The sequence below is a fragment of the Carassius auratus genome, chromosome 3 (assembly GCF_003368295.1).
Source record: "Carassius auratus strain Wakin chromosome 3, ASM336829v1, whole genome shotgun sequence".
Lineage (NCBI taxonomy): Eukaryota > Metazoa > Chordata > Actinopteri > Cypriniformes > Cyprinidae > Carassius > Carassius auratus.
The window spans coordinates 26,776,819-26,796,972 of record NC_039245.1 but is presented as its reverse complement, the minus strand read 5'-3'; the positions used below and the strand labels follow the sequence as shown (position 1 = coordinate 26,796,972).

The 20,154-nt window shown below is 41.1% G+C and overlaps 1 protein-coding gene across 1 annotated transcript; it reads right to left on the bottom strand.

The window, feature by feature from the left end:
- Nucleotides 1–368: 368 nt before the first annotated feature.
- On the bottom strand, nucleotides 369–19,603 carry mosmoa (modulator of smoothened a). The gene is made up of 3 exons (XM_026217503.1): nucleotides 18,851–19,603; nucleotides 7,776–7,988; nucleotides 369–2,352 (listed from the first exon to the last, which is right to left on the bottom strand). Exons 1-3 carry the CDS (start codon nucleotides 18,954–18,956, stop codon nucleotides 2,168–2,170), a joined length of 504 nt encoding a protein of 167 aa, XP_026073288.1. The 5' UTR covers nucleotides 18,957–19,603; the 3' UTR covers nucleotides 369–2,167.
- Between the last annotated feature and the right edge of the window lie 551 nt (nucleotides 19,604–20,154).

Genomic DNA, 20,154 nt, shown 5'->3' with positions numbered 1-20,154 from the left:
GAGGAAACGAGAACTGAAGAACCTTTAACGTTACATTCCACTGAATTACATCGACAGTCTCACACTTTCATTTAACAAATCCATTTCAGTTTTGCAAATGTAAAAGTACACTTCCAAAAACGACACCTGCAATCTCTGGATTTTTTGTTTTACTTCAATATCAAACACTGACAAAAAGGGCCGTTCTCTAGCTCAAACCGGGCGATGTTTTGAACAATGCAAATTTAACTAGTAGTTGCTAGGCAACCGTTCCAAAAATTACACAAAATGCAATTAGCCCCCGAGTCTCCATGTATGCAAAGTTTGGTGAATTTTCACCATCGGGATGGAAAGTAGAGCAGCTGGATTCCTAATGAAGTAGAGCGGAGTTGAACTGAAGCAGGTGGCCTTCTTTAATGCCTTTATTGTATACAGTGAGATACTGAAACAGAGAGAAGCAGAGAAAACAGCTGTCTGTCAGTAATACAGATCTGTTAACAGTAACAGTGCACAACGACTGCTAACATCCTTTGATAGATAATACATTGTTTCCTTCCCTTTTAAATAACAGCTTTTTATTCCCCTATATGTACTTTTTTTCCATTTTATGATGGGTTTCCAAAAATATCCGAAGCAGAAGCAGTCTTTAGCACACAAGCCGTCCACCGTCGCTCTCACAGTTCACATTCATTTAGGTCCCAGTGCGATGCCGAGTCACATCTCTTGCCAAAAGCAATCGTACACATCTCGCCTGAATGCAGCTTTTTTTTTTTTTTTTTATCAATTCTTCCAACAAAGGGTGCATGTTTTTAGCCCATATATTTACGGGAATCATCTCAAATCTGAATAAATATACTTTACCTGTCTGCCATCCGTATAATGAAAATGAACGTTTCCCAGGAAAATGCAGTCTTTCAAAGCATTAATGAAATTGATTTAGGAAAGAATGTAAAGGCGACTGTGAGCATGACCTTTCTTAAGTGGATTCAACAAAACAAGCACATTCAAATAAAACAGCACGCACTTTGAAAACAACAGCTTGTGGGCAAAATGTAACCTTCATATATCACACATCCATCATAAACAAACACTTATGGCTTTACATAATGGGGAACGGATTAAAAACAGAGCATTCTTGAGCTCCTTTTTATTCAGTGTCAGATAAATAATTTGCCAAGATCGCAGCATTTGAACAAAACGTCCATGACCAAGGCTGAACATAACTTAAATGGCACATATTTTGTCATGGTGGGGGGAAAATCATTCTGAATTTGCAAAATAATGAGGTAAGGAGTTCATTTTTGTACATCTGTAGTGCTTCACCTACTGAAATGGCATATACTGCTCCCTAAAGCCAAACTCATGCCCTTAGCATCCATACATCAAAACAGGTTTATGGCACATTAGCAAATCAAAGCAAACAAATAAGGGCTCTGTAAACCCCCGAGATCAAAACAAGAAGAGATGAGCAGGTGTAGAGTCAAAGTACTAATACATCCGCCTGTGACTGAGCCAAACTCACGTGAGCTCAGGCGGGAGTTTATTTTGGCATGAGGTCAGATTCAGAGACGCGTCCATCAATATCGGAGCGTGTAAGAGCGAGGCACAGCCTTGCAGGGTCCTGACCGGCAGTCCTGGAGCGTTCGCCTCATGTAGCTCGCGAGAAAAATTGTTCTTAATACTGTTCCCTTTTTATTTTCCCTCTTTTGTAAACGTGCAGTGTCCAGGCCAGCTCTCGAGAGAATTTGGGAGTCCTGTTGTAGCCCCTCTAGATGGACTGAGCGCCCGGTCCATTCTCCACCATTTCTTGTCTGTCCTCTCCACACAGGCAGAGGGCGCAATTGTTTGAACATCTGCAAACATAAATGAACTATATTCCAAAGTAAAGTAGTACTGGAAGCAGGCGCTGTGGATGCGCTCAGTCCTTTCCGGAAGAGGCTGTGTGTACTCCAACGCCCCGATCCTTGGGGTTGAAACTCAAAGGTGCAACATAAAGACAGCACGGGATTAACTCAGGTTGGGCGGAGGCACTCGTACGTAGTGTGTGCAGCAATCGTCTGTTTAGTTTCGCAGTTTCATGAGTTATTACCCTAAACCACCACCCCCTGTCATTGGCCCTTCTCAAGGAGTGCCGCTTCTCTCGGTCTCAACTTTGAACACCGCAGCTGTGACTCCTGGGAACGTCCCCTCAGCCAGGAAGACAGACTTTCCCCGCAAACAGGAGCCCCACTATTGTGAAGAAGATGGAGAGCACGAACAGTACATAAGAGGAGCCCACCACTGTGTTGTTGGGTAATTTGTACGGTTGTCCCCCTACTTCATTGATGTAGAATCCTATTGGGAAGATGAGGGCGGCCATACAAAACAAGATCACTGTAAGAGAGAAAAGAAAGAAAGAAAGCGTTGCTAAATAAGTGATACAGGAATTTACACACATACAATAATGAGGAGGGAAAACAAGGGAAGAATCACTCATTTAAGCAGGTCCACAGAATAAATTATATAAGATACAGTTAGCTCTGACCAACATATGGATTATTCATCATGATTTTAGTACCAGTATTAAATTAGAGGACATGGGAAGTGAATATGAATGATTTTAGCATATTTTGTATTAAAGGTGTTGTATGCAGGTTTTTGGCTCTACTAAAGCATAAAAATACCATAATATGTTTGCAGATATTTATGAAACATACTAAAGTTAACATACTTGTTTATCTAAAACACGAAACGAAAAAACAATGCTACAGTCAGTTATGCTCCTTTGAAAATGTGCGTTCCAGGCCGGAATGTGGGAAACCCGCCCACTGCCAGTTTACTCAGTTGTTTCTTGTCATCCTGGGTTACCAGTTGGTGGAAAACAGTGTCTTTAATTTCATTCATTGTCAAGAGCGCTTGTTGCTGTTAGTGTCGTCAATCTGGCAACGTGTGTGTCAAGTCTGAGGAGGAGGGGTCGGGTGTAAAAACCCTCTCCAATATTTTGATTTTGGACTGCAATACCTAGTTCAACCACTCGGTGTCAATCCTACTTTAGCTTGGCTCACCCTACAGGATTGTTTTTGGCCCAATTTAGCCCCTCCAGAGAATCAGAGCAAACATCTTGTCGAGCACCTCGATCTGTCCCGATGTTCAGATTATTTGGTAATGTGAGGCATTCACCAATTAAATCTCGCACAAATCGGGGCATCCCCGATTATTATCAAACATGCTTGATGTTAAGGATTTAAATCGGGATGATGATGGCTATGTGATCACGTCAGTACTTTCACAGACAATGCGCAAAACCGCAAAACAGCTGATGTATGGCTTCGTTGGATAGTGGAGATAGAGGAAACGGTTTCTTGACATTTTGTAGTAACACGAAACGCATCACAACTATAAGCAGAAAGAGAAGTGCTGGAGTGAAATCACCTCACTCCAATTCACTCAAGTATAAGAACATGATGATGAATGTTATTACAAATACACTGAAATCCCCCAGTCCAACATATAGTGAACACACACACACATTATTTGATGAGGCGCCGGGGATCAGTTGGGGTTCAGTGTCTTCTCAGGAGCACCTCAGTCGTGGTATTGAAGGTGGAAGGGAACGCTGTACATTCACGCCCCCACATACAATCCCTGCTGGTACGAGACTCGAAACCCGAACCTTTGGGTTACGAGTCCAACTCTCGAACCATTAGGCCACAACCCACGGTGTGATACTATTGGGTAAATTCACAGTGGGCGGAATCACACCGAGCAAAACACAGACACAGAACACACACATCCCAAAGTAGTTTCAGTGAAACAAGTTTGTGAATTAGGGCTCGAGGAAGCATATGGTAAAAGTTTGGCTGGGGTGTATCATTCATGGTGACACTTTTGAAGGTTCAGTTCAGATCTCACAGCATAACAGCAGTTTTACGTTCAGTGTGGAGAGACAAACTGCTTGCTGCCGGAGGCTTTTTTGTCCCTGTTGATCTTGTTGAAAATATAACCTACATATTTTGGCTTAAAATTGGGATTTGACAATCTTCATATTGAACCTCTATGATCTTCTTGAACAGCTATGTCTGGAGTTATTTAAGAAACTGCTAAGTTGTGTTTCTATCCCTTAGGAATCATTGATGTCTATGAGTTCATCATATACTAGACAGTATACAGCATAGCTGTGATGAGTCATTAAACAGAGAGCCACATTGTAGGTTTTCAAATGCATTTGTGTACCCATCAATCCAGAAATAGGTCTGTTAGCAACATAACTGGTGTCAGGGCCAAAGCCCGTTTCTATTTCCTCTATCCATTCAATTATTTTTGTTTTTGTGCTCAAAATAGCACCCCCTTTTTTATGGATCATATTCTTCTTTTTTATCCCCATGACCAGAGCGGCACACTGGCATTTACCACAGCAGGAAGTGGCTTTTTTATACTGCGCCGAGGGCATGACCCTTCGTCCAGCAGCCTAGTCCCCATTCATCTCCTAAACTCTCTCCTTAGTGTGTCTAAGAGCAGAGACAGATGAAAATAGTTTATGCAATAAATGTGCAAAGCCAGAAGCTTATTGCAGACATGCAGAGCCTCAGCCAGATCAGTGCACTTCTCTCGAGGCGAGTCGTGTTTAATTGCAGAGCTGCATTCTGCTGAAAGATGCTATTATCTTGCTAATGGACACCAAGATTGAGCCCAGACTGCACTCAGGCATCTATTAGCAGGGTCTGTTTTCTGCCAGGCTAACATGCACCCGTTCTGAGTGTTATCACTCCGGTCGAGTGGAGGTCTGTTTCACACCAAACAGACTTGATTCAGAATAGATGTTCCCAGGGTTTGCGGTTGTCAACACGGTCATTTGGTCTGCAATTATAAATAGCTCAATTTTACCCACCACCGATAACGGATTAATTTATTACACTATCATATATAACTTTGCCTGTTTGTTTAATAATAATACATTTAAACAAATTATAGATTTATACAACAATAATATTAATTGTGCATTTAAATAGTTAAATGTATAACTAAATTCTATATAATACATGAATACAAACATACATATCAGGTTGATGTGACATGACTTATATATATATATACAGTACAGAGCAAAAGTTTGGAGACACCTTTTCTTTATTTTCATGACTATGGAAATTGTAGAGTCACACTGAAGGCATCAAGGGCTATTTGAGCAAGAAGGAGAGTGATGGGGTGCTGCTCCAGATGACCTGGCCTCCACAGTCACCGGACCTGAACCCAATCCAGATGGTTTAGGGGTGAGCTGCTAAGCATCTCTCGGGGAACTCCTTCAGGACTGTTGGAAGACCATTTCAGGTGACTACCTCTTGAAGCTCATCAAGAGAAAGCCAAGAGTGTGCAAAGCAGTAATCAAAGCAAAAGAAGAACCTACAATATGACATATGTATATAATTCCACATGTGTTAATTCATAGTTTTGATGCCTTCAGTGTGAATCTACAAGTTTCATAGTCATGAAAATAAAGAAAACTCTTTGAATGAGAAGGTGTGTCCAAACTCTTGGTCTGTACTGTATATGTATATATATATAGTGTGAGAAGACCGCAGCTAACATTTGCATCTGTCCCCGCTGACGCACCATAGGCTGAAGCGGACGGGAGCCAGAGGCACAGCTGTGGACAGGACAGCAGACGAGGAGCTGGGAGCGTGACCTGCTCAAGCTGGGTCTGGAGTGAGGGGACACTGGGGGCTTGTGTTACTCACACAAAGCTGCTCTTTCAGGTTCGGGAGGCTTGAGGCCAGTGACAGCTTTAGCCCAGACACCTGTGTTAACCCCACCCGGACAAAAACACTCATGCAGTGGGCTTTACGTGGATTAGAAGCAGGCCGTCCAACACTACCTGAGGAGAAGCTAGTGGAGCCGAATGTAAAAGAGATCTAGAGAAATGATGCATGGTATTATTTGATTCGATTTGTTGATATTTCTGTAATTTTATCACATTTTAAACATGTTTTCACTACATTGTGGAGAAAAATAAATCTACCCATTTGAATTTTTTTTTTTTTGCCATTAGCACCATTAAAACATGTTTGATTTGCAGCATTTTGTGGCTGTTTATTTGTGTTGTTGTTGGTCTTCACATGTGACCCCGGTGGTCCAGGTTGTGATCGCGGCCTGGGGCTGTTGCTCTTTTAACCGGTGTAACCACCGCCCACACGCAGCGCTAGAAAAGAGTCACGAGGTTCAGACACGGTTAGCAGAACCTGGACAACTGGGACCACTTCCTTCCTGTTACCATGGCAACCCTGCCACACGTATGCAGTGACTTCTCCATTCAGCATCTCTGTGTGTGTGTGTGTGTGTGAGAGCTGCCAATGCCACCCATTAGACAACACAATCACACTGTAACGGGCCTCTGTGACACACTACAGAGCCGATTATAGATACTGAGCCTTTGAACACAAAACTGAGACGACAGCCTTATTAAAATAGCTTTTATTTGATAGACTCTACACAAAACCTCAATCCTACAGCTTGTTCAGGAGAGGAACGCTCTAACCTTTCTAACTTTGGGTCGGCTTTCTCCCACCGATGTTTCTTTATCTTCTAGACTTTGAAGGAGCAACCGGAGCCATATCTAAGCAACTAGACCGCTGACTACTCAACAACTATCACACAGCAATGTGCTAAAACACATATAAAGCAACACCCTGCCAGTGCCAACACCTCGGACACTTCAGCTGACGCTAGAGGTGACGTTACACTGAGAGGATGAATTTACTGAACACACAAAGGATGTGTAAACTAGCTCGAGGAATAGAAAAATGCACACAGATCATCCATCTCACAGACTGCTTGAGCGCAGGTCTTTACACACTCCCCACAGCTGGGAACACACAGCTCATTTGATGGGGTAAAACCAATATTTTGTGTAGAGCATGTGCAGGTCCGGTGGAGAAAAAGGTCTGTGAAATAATGTGTCTTCTTTTTAAGTCTAATTATCTAATGTAAAAATAAGTCTATGTAAAAAAGAAAATCTCAAAGTAACTGTATTCATCTGACGCAGCACGGTCATCTATTGCTTTAGCTATCTTTACAGACGAAATGGGAAAGTGTATTTAACGGAGTAGTGTGAAATATTGACAGCTAGCAGGTGAAATGATAGCTTCAGTCCAGATTGACAGTATTGAGCGTGGTTTCTCCAGCTCTCTCCTCCTCCTCTAGAGTCGATGCTCACGCAGGTTGCCAGATTGATGACACACTACAGGAACAAGCTCAACTGACAATGAAAGGTGACGAGCTGCAATCTGTAAGATGCTGAGTTGAGTAATCCGTATTGTATTATGTTTATGGTCATAGAGCATTTAAGACGGATAACGAGGCGTTTTATGTTTGTATAGAGTCTATAATCTCTGGCTCACTTCCATGGCTGCTATACGCTGGGTTTTTCCCCCTCTGGCAACCCGGGGTGTGGAAACTGCTGTGTGAAGTGTGTGGAATCAGACAGATCCAAACAAAAACAGACATTCTGACACGGAACACATTCTAAAGCACTGTTTTCAGCTCTGTTCTGAGACGTCTGTTAATTTGAATGCTTCAGTACGGTCCCCTTTAATCCTCAGTATACCTAGTACAACAGATGTAGACATATTTACAGTCAACATCCATATTTATCATCACACAGGACACATGCACAGACTTGTTTCATCATGCTCTGTGTGTAGGTTAAAAAAGGAGTGTAGGTTCTGCAGCCAGTTTGAGAACAAGTTCTCACACACTTCACATCTCTGGTGGGCGGGTCAGAAAACACAAGAGGGAAAACAAACATGAAAAGCGTCACTCACTTCCTGTGAAGGCGATCCACCTGGCGTACTTGGTGGCTTCTCGGCGCCAGTGCGAGGCCACCAGCAGGCCACAGGTGACCGTGAGGGAGATGATGCCCATGATGATAAAGAAGAGCGTGGTGACCCACTCTGGAGGGAGTCGAGGGGGGATGCAGGTTCGATCTCGTCCGTGAATGGTCTGACACTGACGCACCAGCCCCACAGTAAGAGCTCCTGGAATCAGATACAACAACATCAGTGACGGGAGTCCCATTCAACACACGAAAACCTGAAGGGTGCTTGGCAGGATCTGCTCTTTATCAGGAATGGAGAAAACGGACTAAACTATATCCTGGCACACAGGAGACAACACAGCCGTTGAGTATAAAGTTCAGAGCTGTCAGACACACAGTCCCTGAGGCTGTGCCGCTGTACTCGTTCAGGCAAGAGAAAAGCATTTCAAGACTGACATTTACATCGATTTAAACTACATTTCACCGGCTGAACAGCTGCAATGTGCTGAATGCACACTGTTGTCTGGGACAGGTACTGATATGAACAAAATGATAACATCCCTCCGCCGTACCATCAGAAGATTGGGATGACACTAGTTTTAGTGCCTTACTTTACACTCAGACTCCGATCAAGTCTGATCACACACATGGCCACCCAAACAGATTAACCAGTAAGAGACTGTACATTAACCTCCAGTTAAGACCATACACAAGGTTCATGTTAATGATTAAGTTATTTTAGTAAATGAATGCATTAACTGCATTTCCAAAATTAACTGATAAAAACAATAAGAACATGTATGAAGCTTCTTGTTACAGTGCACCAAGCAGGACTTCATCCACAAGTGTTTGCAGTGTGAGCCAGTCTTAACATGTATGGTTTATTCATGCTTTAACAGTGTAAACTCAGGCCTATATCATTTAAGTCACAGTCTATGTTTAGGGCTGCATTAGCCCAGACTTGGCAGAAGACATTCATATAAGAATGATAAGCATGAGTCTACTTACTCATTTGCAGATTTAGGAACTGCATTACTTTTTGGCAACATTAATGCACTTTTTGTGGCTGGGAAATACCAACTTCAGTGCGTTTCTGACTCCTGATGTCAATTCACATGATGTTCTTGTGTATGCTCTCGCTTACATCCTTCTAAATACATACTACAATGAAGGAAGGACTCAAATGTAAACACATCAACAGAATTGTCTCATATTTTAAGGTCTCGCTGCATTCCAGCCTGACTGGGAGTATTGTTTATGCCCACGCGGGCAGGCATTTTGGCCTTTCGGTCTTAAAGTGCGTGGGATTCCTCTATCGAGCAGAAGAACAAGGGAGGCACTGAATCAGTTAAAGAGACTGGTCACTGGTTGAGCTTCCATCTGGCAGCAGTCTGGTTCTGCTGAGCTCTCTGGAGTGACACACAACATTTGCATGATTTTGATATCGCTCAAGCACAATGGCATCCGCCGGAGCTCTGTGTATGAGTGCACCTGCTGGCGCTGATGCTCAGACTGGTGCCGTGCGGTCTGTCAGTTTAAGAGCAGGTCTAGAGGAGCTTCAAATGCATCACTGAACCAGGCCCTGGAAAACAGATCCAACAATCCAACAAGAAAACATCCTGGAGATGGAAGCACTGCAGAAAGTTGTTGATAGGAGAGGCAGTACTACATGCTAGCTCTATTAAACACTGCTACAGTCACATCTTATTAGTATTGAGTTGGCAGTGAGGAATCTTTGACATCAGCGGTCACATTTATCCAGATACGGTGACATTCTGTGGGCAAAATGAATCCATCTGAACAGGAATCATGTGGTTTGGAATTCTGTGTGAGCGAGCAGCTACATTTGATTCAAGTTTGTTGAACCTTTAACAAGTAGGCCAATATTAACCGCATGTACTGTACCAATATAAAGCTGTTTGGTTTGGAATGACCTCTGAAGACCTGTTCACACAAAGATGAATATTTGATGTGATAAATACTTATTTATTATTTTGTTTGTTTAGATTGACATTTTCTGTTTTTTTCTTTTTTGTTTTGTTTTATAGAAACATGTTCTGATTTCTTTCTCATGACCAGAGCTACCATCGTTACAAAAAACTACAACTTACGAAGAGTATGCAACATTAAACAGCAGAGGAAAAATCCTTGTAATACAAATGTCTGAACAGTTGTTTGAAAACATAGCTAAATACTGTTGTGCTTTGGAGTAAATGCTACATTTCTGCTTAAAGCGCCACCTACTGACAGGGCAAGAATCTGTAGGTTTGTTAAGCATTTGGTCTAAACAGACAAACTGTACACTAAAAATCAGATTGAGTTTTTGTGCAGAACATTCATGTGTTTGTGAACAGACCTTGAGAAAAAATAAGCTTCTGCAAGAACCAAACGGTTCGCTTCTGTTTATGTTTGGTGATCAGTGTTTATATGTGAACAAAGCCCAAATTAAATCTGTTAAAGTGACCGTGCCTCTTCAGAAAACCTGGACCGAACTGCTCAATTCATGTGGATTTAATTCTCTTCACGAATGCTTTGAAGCATCAGAGTTTTGGGTAAATAGACTTTCAATCTCTCAGATTTGATTAAATATATCTGTATTTGTGTTTTGAAGATTAATTCATTTCTTATGGGTTTGGAACAACACAAGGGCAAGTAAGCCATGACAGAATTTTCTCTTTTTTTTTTTTATATATAGTTCGGAGTACACAGCATAGCACTAGGAATTCAATTAGTTCAATAACCAGATGTATTCATTTTTCTTAGGGCAAAAAAGGTTCATCTGCATTACACGCTCTAAAGGATTTTCACAATTTATAAAGCAAGAAAGTTGATTAATGCTTGGCTTTATCATCATGAGCTGTTACAAGGTTGCAAATGTAAAACAGATCTTGCAGTTTAAGCCCAAGTTAGATGATGGGAAAGAAGTATTTTGTCTTGGTGGGAAGAAAGCCTTTAAAGGGCTTGATAAAGACTAGTGTCTGCATCCGGTAAACATTTCCCTCATCACCCAGCAATCCCCCGCTGATTCACAACTTCAGCGTCTAATTCCATCATTACAACCAGCTGGCACGCTAAAGAGAAAGACAACACGGACGCAACTGCAGTTTACACTCGCAATCACAGGGCACAATCTCATCTAGAACAACACATCTGGATCAACAAACGGGGAACAAGTCAGAGCGCTTGGGGCTCATGCCAAATTCCCAAGAAGCCTTCTCTGGAAACGTGAAATACACAATTCAGCAGAATGTGTTCGTTACTTAAACTTTTGTTTGTGATTATCAAGAAACACGGGTCCTTTCTATCTGTAATCAAACTCGGTAATGTGGTCATGGCTTTTTAAGTAAAGCACTTAAAATAAAGGGATTTTCAGGTTTCAATACAAGTTCCACTGCCAACCACAGAAAACCATTTGGACCTGACCCTCAGTTTATTCCTTAAAATAAATCACTTAAAACAGAAACAAACATTCAAGTCATATATATATGATCACAGCTACATGCTCTCTGTCGACTGCACAAAGGGTCAAATTTACTTTTTGGCAAAAAAATGTGCATTATGGATTCTTTAAGTGAGGTCGGAAATAGTAATTATGAGTTAGCTAAGTTTCCATCCACCTATTTATATTGTGCATTGCAGGATACCGCATAAAAAAAATAAACACTGAATGGAAATGCACATAAATTCTAAAAATGCGGAATCGCTTAAACTACGAATAAAAAACATTTCCCAAATAAATTCCACGATGTGCATCGAAGTCGTCTGTGACTTTGCACAATGGACTAAACAGTGGACTGATCTCATTGCACAAGATCTGAAATGTTGCTTTGTTTATTCTTAAAAAGTCTGTTGTCAAAGTTGTGTTTTCTTACGCGACTATATTCCCAAACAGCAGGTGTCCTCCTACGAAAGCAAGATAACATGACCGTTTCATTTCGTCTGCGTGCTCTGAGGCACAAGTAACAATGTACAAAAAAAGGCCCGTGGTAGCTTTTTCTAAGTGTCAATTGTCGCCAGTATTTCGGGGAGTGACGATTTCGTTTGCTTCGTCTCGCTGGAAGGAAACGGTGCTTTGTTTGCAGATGGTCCAATTTTGCACAAGTTAAATTTGCAACTCTGGATGGAAACATAGCTAGTAACGAAGTCAAGTTGTACTTGCAAGTGGAAAAACACAAGTTTCCGTGTCGTGACGACATAATGAGCTTCATTCATGAAACACAAGCAGAATTATTTTTTAGTAAATCATTCATAAAGCTGCTTGGACACAACGTTTGAATTCATGAAAACGTTTGTATTTTCAAAATGCTAGTTTGCACCTGCTCAATTATAAACAGAGAGATTTTTTTATTTTTATTCAATAATATACATGTCATAATAATGAATGCCCAACCTGGAAGGTCAAGGATGCACGAAATAAACCTTTCAGTCAAACAAAAAATACATACATACACTTCAAGCACTCTTGTTCTATTGCTTTTAATTATTTCTTCATTCTTCATTTTATAACTGACCCTTTTTATATTTTTCCCCCTATTGTTAACTTCATTGAATAATACTCAACTATCCCACTGGTGAAGAAGCTATGAAGGATGGAGGGAGGGGTTTCTCTCACAATAAGTGGGCTCTGTTTGCATAAATCAGTAAACACTCGTAACCTTTAAAAAAAACCTCCATTTCAACAGCGGCTTGAGAGGTTTAGACACTCTGGACCACTCTCCTGTTCACAGTCTGTGTGGAGCGAATGCTTGCTCTTCCTGAGCAGTGCTGTTCTCTCATCAGCTCTGGAGATCTGGAGCGCTGGATGAGTCAAACAGCCTCTGAACCCTGGTGGGTGCGCCGCTACAGGCTTCTTCTTCTTTAACGCACCGAATCCTCTCAGATGCACACGCATCCTGTGCCCGCGATGAACCCTCAGCAAACACAAGGAAAATGTATTCATTGCTGGAAGCATTACAAGATTTTACCAAAACAAAACAAGAAAAAAATAAAATAAGAATAATAATAGACTTAACAGTTGATGACAAACTACACACCACCAAAAGAAAAACTCCTCCTCTAGCTACAGTGATCCGTCACGACTTACCACACAGCCAAAAATGGTATTTATTGTTTGAATTTCCAAAAGAAATACAAAGAGACTTTGTTTCATACCAGAAGTAACCTGCTCTGTGTTGTCTGATGTATTTTTCACTGCATGAGAACATGATTGAAAAATGCAGCGTGAGAGTGCCATGGCTTGTTGGACCTAGCAACAGTAACTAAGGGGGGGGGTGTCTTTGCGAAGGATCAATTGCTACAGAGATGCATGTGGAGGGAAACTGTTCACATTGGTTTCTCTTCACTTTGGTGCTAACCCTAACTCTAACCCTAACTAGGGTTGGGTACCTTTCCCTTTTTAACCGATACCTGAAATTCAGTACAACAGTAGCTTTTTGTTAATTTACTCTCCGTGTAATGACAAAAACATTTCTTCCGGTGAAAAAATAAGTCCAAATGACGTTTTCTGTGTAGTTTGGACACAGTCCTTCTTCGTGATCGATGGTCTCGATCATTCGGTTTTGTTTTCTGCCCACTTTTCTTCTCCACTGATTAAGACTAACCACTCTTTGTGAAAACAGGCATGATCATGAAACAACGAAACACATTGGCTGTTAGGGTTACAAATACTCCTACTAAACAGACATCCACGGTTTCCCCTTTCTGGAAGTCGATCAAGTCACCCATTTGACACACGAGTGTTGAACAAACTAGATAATACACAGAAACAATAAGAAAATGATAATCACAGGATTAGTTTTTCCCCACTGTAGCCTGCACAGATGTTATAAATCACTTTAATAACGGGTGTTCAGATTATTCTGTAATATATCATGTATAGTGTTGTCAAAAGTACCAATACTTTGGTACCAAATGGATCCTAAAATAATAAAAATGTGACGAAACCAGATGTTCAGCATTAGCAGTAGAATTAAACAACTCTATTCAGTACTGTTGATCAGCATGCAGTTCATACAGTGCCGTGTGTATTAGTGTTTGAGCTCTGTTAATATCAGAACACTAACCATGAAACAACAAATATTCAGGACATGGCTAGATTAGATCATAAAACATTGGTTAAAAGGTTGACTTATAGTGTTTTTTATTTCGATTTTTACTATGGGGAGCAGCAACTGAAGGTGAACTATCCCTTCAAGAGTACAGAGGAAAGTTAGTATTAATATTGGTCATTATTTTTCAAGGGTAATCCAAAACTAGTGCATTCATTATTTTAATTGTCATTTCAGAATATAGATACACATCTCAAAAGCTTTAATTCACATGTGAAATAAAACTGTATTATCACTTTATCAATAACATCAAGCACTAGTTCTAAATGATAAAAGAGGAACATTAAGGAAATAAACAGGGTCAGTCTTGGAACAGCTCGGGGTCAGAGAGATCATGTTCTCAAGCAGCTGTGGGTCAGTGTTGTAAACCGACCGCTCTCTTCACTGTCTCTCAGTCACTTCTCGTTCAGAAAAGCATTGCTGAGAGCACGTCAGTCCTTTCATATCATCCTTTTCTAAGAGCTCCGCAGTATGTAGCTCAATGAATCACAATGAGCACAAAATAACCAGACCCACATATAACCCTGTCCCTCACGGCTGAACTGCTGATGTCACACGGACTATTATACTGATGTCCTTACTATGTTTCTGGACCATGATCGTGCTAGTACAACTGCAGTCTATGGGAGATGCATCAAAAATATCTTAACGTGTGTTTTGAAGATGAACGAAGGTCTTACAGATGTTGAACGACTTGAGGGTGAGTCATTAATGACAGAATTTCCCTTTTTGGGCGAACGATCCCTTTAAGAAAGCTCCAGGGGTTTCCTCACAACTGGAACGCCGGGCATTTACAAACATCTAGTAATGGTCTGCCCCTTTCACATGCCTGTTTTAGAAATATTTGCTATCATTTGATTATGTTCTCAGCGTCCAATAAAAGCAGAGCTCAGCAGTAAGAAAGTGAGAGAGGTTTGGTACTCATTTTTGTCATTCTAACGCAGCATTTATGCTGTCAATTCAGTCTCTATAGAGCGAAGAGGGAGAAAGATGAACTGACGGGAAGAGAATGGAAATGAACCAAACGTCTTGAGATGAACAGCATCTAAATATTGTGTAGTAAAAAATACACGTTTTTGTCCATATTAACACATCACATCCAGTGGGCAATACTGTTTCCAATGATTTTTCTTGGATAATTGGTCCTTCCCAAGTCTAATGACAGGTTTTCCACTGATTTATTGTTTTAATCATTAAATTAAGTACTTTGGTCATCCACTCAGATGTACTTTGTGTGATACCTTTGCACAGATAGCAGGAAGAACAGGTTCACGTCAGGCATTTGTGAAAAATAATGCATGTCAAGACACCTACATGGAATTTTCAATAACAATATAACTCAAAGTGTGGCATGGTAAATCCTCCGTTTAAGAAACAACATCAGCTGAGAGAGAAAGTCTGAGCACATCCTCCAGTCATATTTAGTTGAGCGTGAGCAAGTGCTTCAGAGCCAGTGGGAGGAGGTGGCATTTCTAGCTGGGCGCTTGTTTTTCTGAAACAGAAACAGGACTGTTCAACGCGTCCACACCTCTAAAACAAGCTCCTAACAATCAGCTCCCTGCCGGAGAGTGAAACGAACCACTAATCATTCCTCTCACTCCAAGGCTTTCTCTGGGAATAAAAGGCTCCGAAGGATTTTTTTGTTCATTGTGTAAATGTCAGGAGCACCAGTGTCTCGTGTTTTGTCGCTGCGAGCTCTTGGGTTGATTCTGAAGGTCTCCGCTGCATAATTTCCCATCTCTATGTGTAGAAACACAAACCTGCCATCCTTACAGCCGTCTCACTGGCTCCACAGATGTGAATCGGAGCAGTAAACGCCAATCACACAGATCCTGGGATGTTCAGCTAGGGTTCGAGGGACATCATAATGAGTCTGGGATGAGAGCAATGGGGAAACGAACTGTCTTTTTTATCATGATGTGCTGAGGTTTACTTATAATGTTATCCAGATTTTTACATCAGATGTATCCACCTTATTCTTCAATGCGGAAGTAAGCCTATGGGCAAGACGTCCGGTTCATTAGCCACTGTAGGGAAATAACGAGAACAATAACGTGCAGTAAACCGTAAACTGGTCGCACTAAAAACCAATGTGTTTATAATTAAGATCATACATCATACAGTTTACAATATCAAGCAGCAAACGAGCGGTTTTGTCCAGCAAAAAAACAGCTGGAAGCGGATGAAAGCCAGACCCTCCCCCCAAAGAAACTAAAAATGGCTGTGTCCACTCCAACGGGAAGAATAATGTGGATAACTAAGAGCTATTTTCAGTCCAGTTTGACTCCCCTCATCAGAAACCTCAGTCTGAATATGGATGCTGGATCCACATCTCTGAATACTGATGTCTCAACTGGCAGACTGTGATACACAACAAAACACACCTGAACCGTTTGCTGAAGCCAATTCTGATGGCTGGACAGAAAAGAGAATAAATGGTCAGAAACAACTGTGCAAATAGAAAGCTGCAGAAATGCAGATAACCAGCGGAGCATCACTGCAGTCCAAACAAAGCAGCACTGGCTAGGATCTGATGTGCGCTTTCTACATTTTTAATCAACTTTTGGACACCTAAATGACTTTACTGTTGTTTTTCCACCCTGCTGAAGTTGTAAATGTGAAATCCAGGGGAGTTTAAGAGGCGAACGTTTTCTAAGTATCTGCAGATTGACTCCAGATGCTAAAGGCTAAACATTTTACATTTTACTCTCAGGCCATCCAAAATGTAGAGAAGTTCATTTCTCAAAAGGTTTGGAGAAATTCAGCCTTCCATCACTTGCTCAGCAGTGCAGTGGATGGGTGCCGTCAGAATCACAGTCCAAACAGTGATCGGTTTACTCATCACATCACTTGTTTGGAAACCTCAATCAGGGTGGCAGTGTTTAAGCGAGCCGTGCCGTGGGAAAGCGTCATTAGAGTCTGGGGGTTATTTGATTCACTTACACTGATAATGAGCATAACATTAGCTAACAGAAAACACAACGTTTCTTGAACTGAGAGAATGTGTCTCTGTTTACCCATCAAGACAGAGAAAAATAAACAATCAATGACAGAAAACAAAACAACAACAACAACAACATCCAATGCAAACGTTTAATCCAAATGTCCAAAAGTAGATCAAAGACACGATTTCTGTGAAGGAGTCTAAACAATGTCTCGTCAGCCAATTATTCTGCCTCATCCCGGTCACAGACCACATCAAAGAGAGGGCAGGGACGCCACCAACACTTTAATGATCTTCACATTCACAGGAAGGAAACTACCGGACAATGGCTCACAGAGAAGCTCATTCAACTACACACAGCCACGCACTCAACAATCAACTCTGAAGAAACAACGCACGCATCGGGGAGGGCAAGAGTTAAGTGTGTGTTATCAATCATCTACTTTCAGAACTCATTTTATAACAGTGCAAAAAAAGGACTACAAGATGACAGTGTTATGACACTTTTATTTTGAATCCTATAATGAAAATTACCACAGAGAACGAGAACTACCAAAAAATAATTCGTATATATATATATATATAGAGAGAGCATACTGTAATGTATATACTGCATATAAGTTATATAATATATAGTGTGTGTGTTTGTGTGTCAAAACCTTTTTATTTCCCAACAGACTTTACTGAAGAGTCTGAGAGATGTTTGTGTGTGTGATCCATCATCTGTTTTTTAATAACTTTTGAGTATAAAAAGGACTGTAAAATGCAAGAGTGTTGTGTAACTCTAAGGTTGAAATCTATACAAACAATTACCACTGAGAACTACAAAAAAATGGATAATAAATAAATCCTCAAAAGTAAAACGGACACTGGACACATCAGATAAATGATCATTTGGTGTGCAATGTGCTAACATGTCATTTAAACATCATCATATAACGCAAGGGATCTTAATGTTGCTAAACTGATTCATTCACTATATGAAAAACATTTTTATTACACTTTCCAAATGATAGTCACCTCTAATAATAACTCCCCACTGGTTTCATAACCATGGAACAACAACGCCTTCTCCAGACAATAAGAAAGCCTCAGACAAGTGGGCTGAATGAATTCAATAGGAAACATGTGCTGAGTCTCTTGTGCTGGACGGCTGAAAATGACACAAAGGGATCTGCACACATGACTGCTTGTTTTAGCACCTGATTCACCACCAGAGCATGTAAGACATGGAAGAAAACACCACAAGGCCAGAGACTGCTGCTGAACTGAGTGGATTGAGCTTGAACCCGTGCTGACCCACTTACTAAGCAGTCATGTGTGCTGAACAAAGAGCAGCTGTTTATCAACAGACACATGGACATCTGAACACACCGTCATGGGGTTAAACCATTAACAACAGTGTAGAGCCACATAAAACTGCTGAAAACCAAAACACCTTGACATGGAGTCACTGATGTAACTAGACTTGATGTTAGTGCTCAGATGACTGTGATGTGGTCAAACATTACCAAAGAATCAAGATGCAATTCTCAACTGCAATGCTTGATCCCTTCATAAGGATTTCTAACATGCTTTTACAGTTTTACATTTTCTATTTCAATGAGATTACAATGTTTCATATTTCATTACATAAACCAGTAGTGATCTGCAAAAAAAAGACAAGTATTAACTAGCATTAAAGGCCTGAAAATGAAGTTTTAAACCCTATAAGCGACAGTAAATATTAATTTAGTAATGATTTCCAGCTCAGGGGTTTATGTCTTTATATAATCATTTGTATGCACAAGAATCAAGCTTCATCTACACTCACGTGAACTATTGATCTGTTCAGCAATAAATATGCGTGCTTCTTAATGACATTAATGCAAGTTATTATAAAGAGCAGCTATACAATAAAAGTAGAAGACTCTTGTTTGTCAAAATCCTGAAAACTGATGAGGAACAAGCAGGACATGAAACCAACGTCTGTTCAGTGATGCATGCAGTCCCCACACCTGAAGACTTGATACTAACTCAAAGATACCTCACCTGCTGACTCGCCAGTGTTGATCCAGTCTGGGTTGGCTATGCTCGCTATGGCGAAGATATCCGCAGCCAGAAAGAGACATCCTGAAATGATGGTGAGTTTATCCATCTCCGCTGACTGTGACAGACAGACGCGAGAAGAACTGAGCTAGTGTCTCGATCAGTGAACAGTCACGGCTAGAGGTCCAGCAGCTCCGGAGAGCGACACGAGCTCATCAGAGACCAGGATCTGTGCCTGATCTTCCTCCTGGTGAGAGCTCAGGGCTGAAGCTCGCTCCTCATCATCCTCCACACACGGTGACTGCGCTCTTCTTCTCTGTCTTGCGTTAGCTAGCAGGCTACAGATCCTCGCGGTTTGTTCGCCATCCGGAGGCCCTGCTGCCGCTCGATGTCCACATATCCATCTCCAAGAAGCTCTCGACTGCGGGAGTTTAACGGCTAGTGCGGTAAGACAACCAGTTAGAGAGGTACGGGGCCGTTTTCATCGACGGTGCTACGGTCCATCTGTCTCCTCAGCTGCACGAGAGCACAACAACACCGCCGCATCATCATCCTCAGAACCCTGTCGGAATCCCGCGCTCGTGCGAGGTCGTTAAACGAATGTATTTGGAAAGAAACGACTGGAAGACGCCGCAGAAGCGTGAGAAACAGCGGCGTAAACGCACCTCTCGCTCCGTTCCTGATGACATAAAGCGAACCCCCCCCCACGCAGCGACTCTCGTCAGACACAACAGGCCCGCGAGATCACGCTCAGTTGCTATCGCGAGACTTCCGGTGGTTAAAGGGGGTCTGTGATGAGGAGTGTGGGCGTCATAAACATCCATTACCCGCTTAATGCGCACAGTCGTTTCAAAGTGCATTGGTGAACAAAATACGTGTTCTGTGATGTAGAGAAATGGATTATAACTTATTTATTTTATGAACGAGCAGTGGGAGCCAAAAACCCGAGGTCACAATAAAAAAGCATTTATAATACGTAGTTTTGATTTTAAATGAAATACAATATGTGCAATTACTATTTAAAAGCATAACTATTTGAAATAATAATAAATAAAATAAAAAACCTTAATGATTCTGACAATGTATTTAAAAATATTTAAATACTAAAAAGGCATGTAACATTTTACAATAGGGTTGTATTAACTAATTGTAAAGCTATTACCTTTACATTAAGAATTTATTAAGATGAATGAACAATGAACAGTATTTATTAATCTTTGCTGTAATGAAAATGCACTCATTCATCGTTAGTTCATGCTAATAAACACAGTGCATTAACAAATGTATTCTATATTTCTAATGAATCT

What these genes read in the sequence shown, in the direction of transcription:
- mosmoa (XM_026217503.1), bottom strand. Translation starts at nt 18,956, where the DNA reads ATGGATAAACTCACCATCATTTCAGGATGTCTCTTTCTGGCTGCGGAT. An exon ending in CAACACTGGCGAGTCAGCAG is followed by an intron (nt 7,989 to 18,850) that starts GTGAGGTATCTT and finishes ATCTGATTCCAG; the next exon opens with GAGCTCTTACTGTGGGGCTG. An exon ending in GTGGATCGCCTTCACAGGAA is followed by an intron (nt 2,353 to 7,775) that starts GTGAGTGACGCT and finishes TCTCTCTTACAG; the next exon opens with TGATCTTGTTTTGTATGGCC.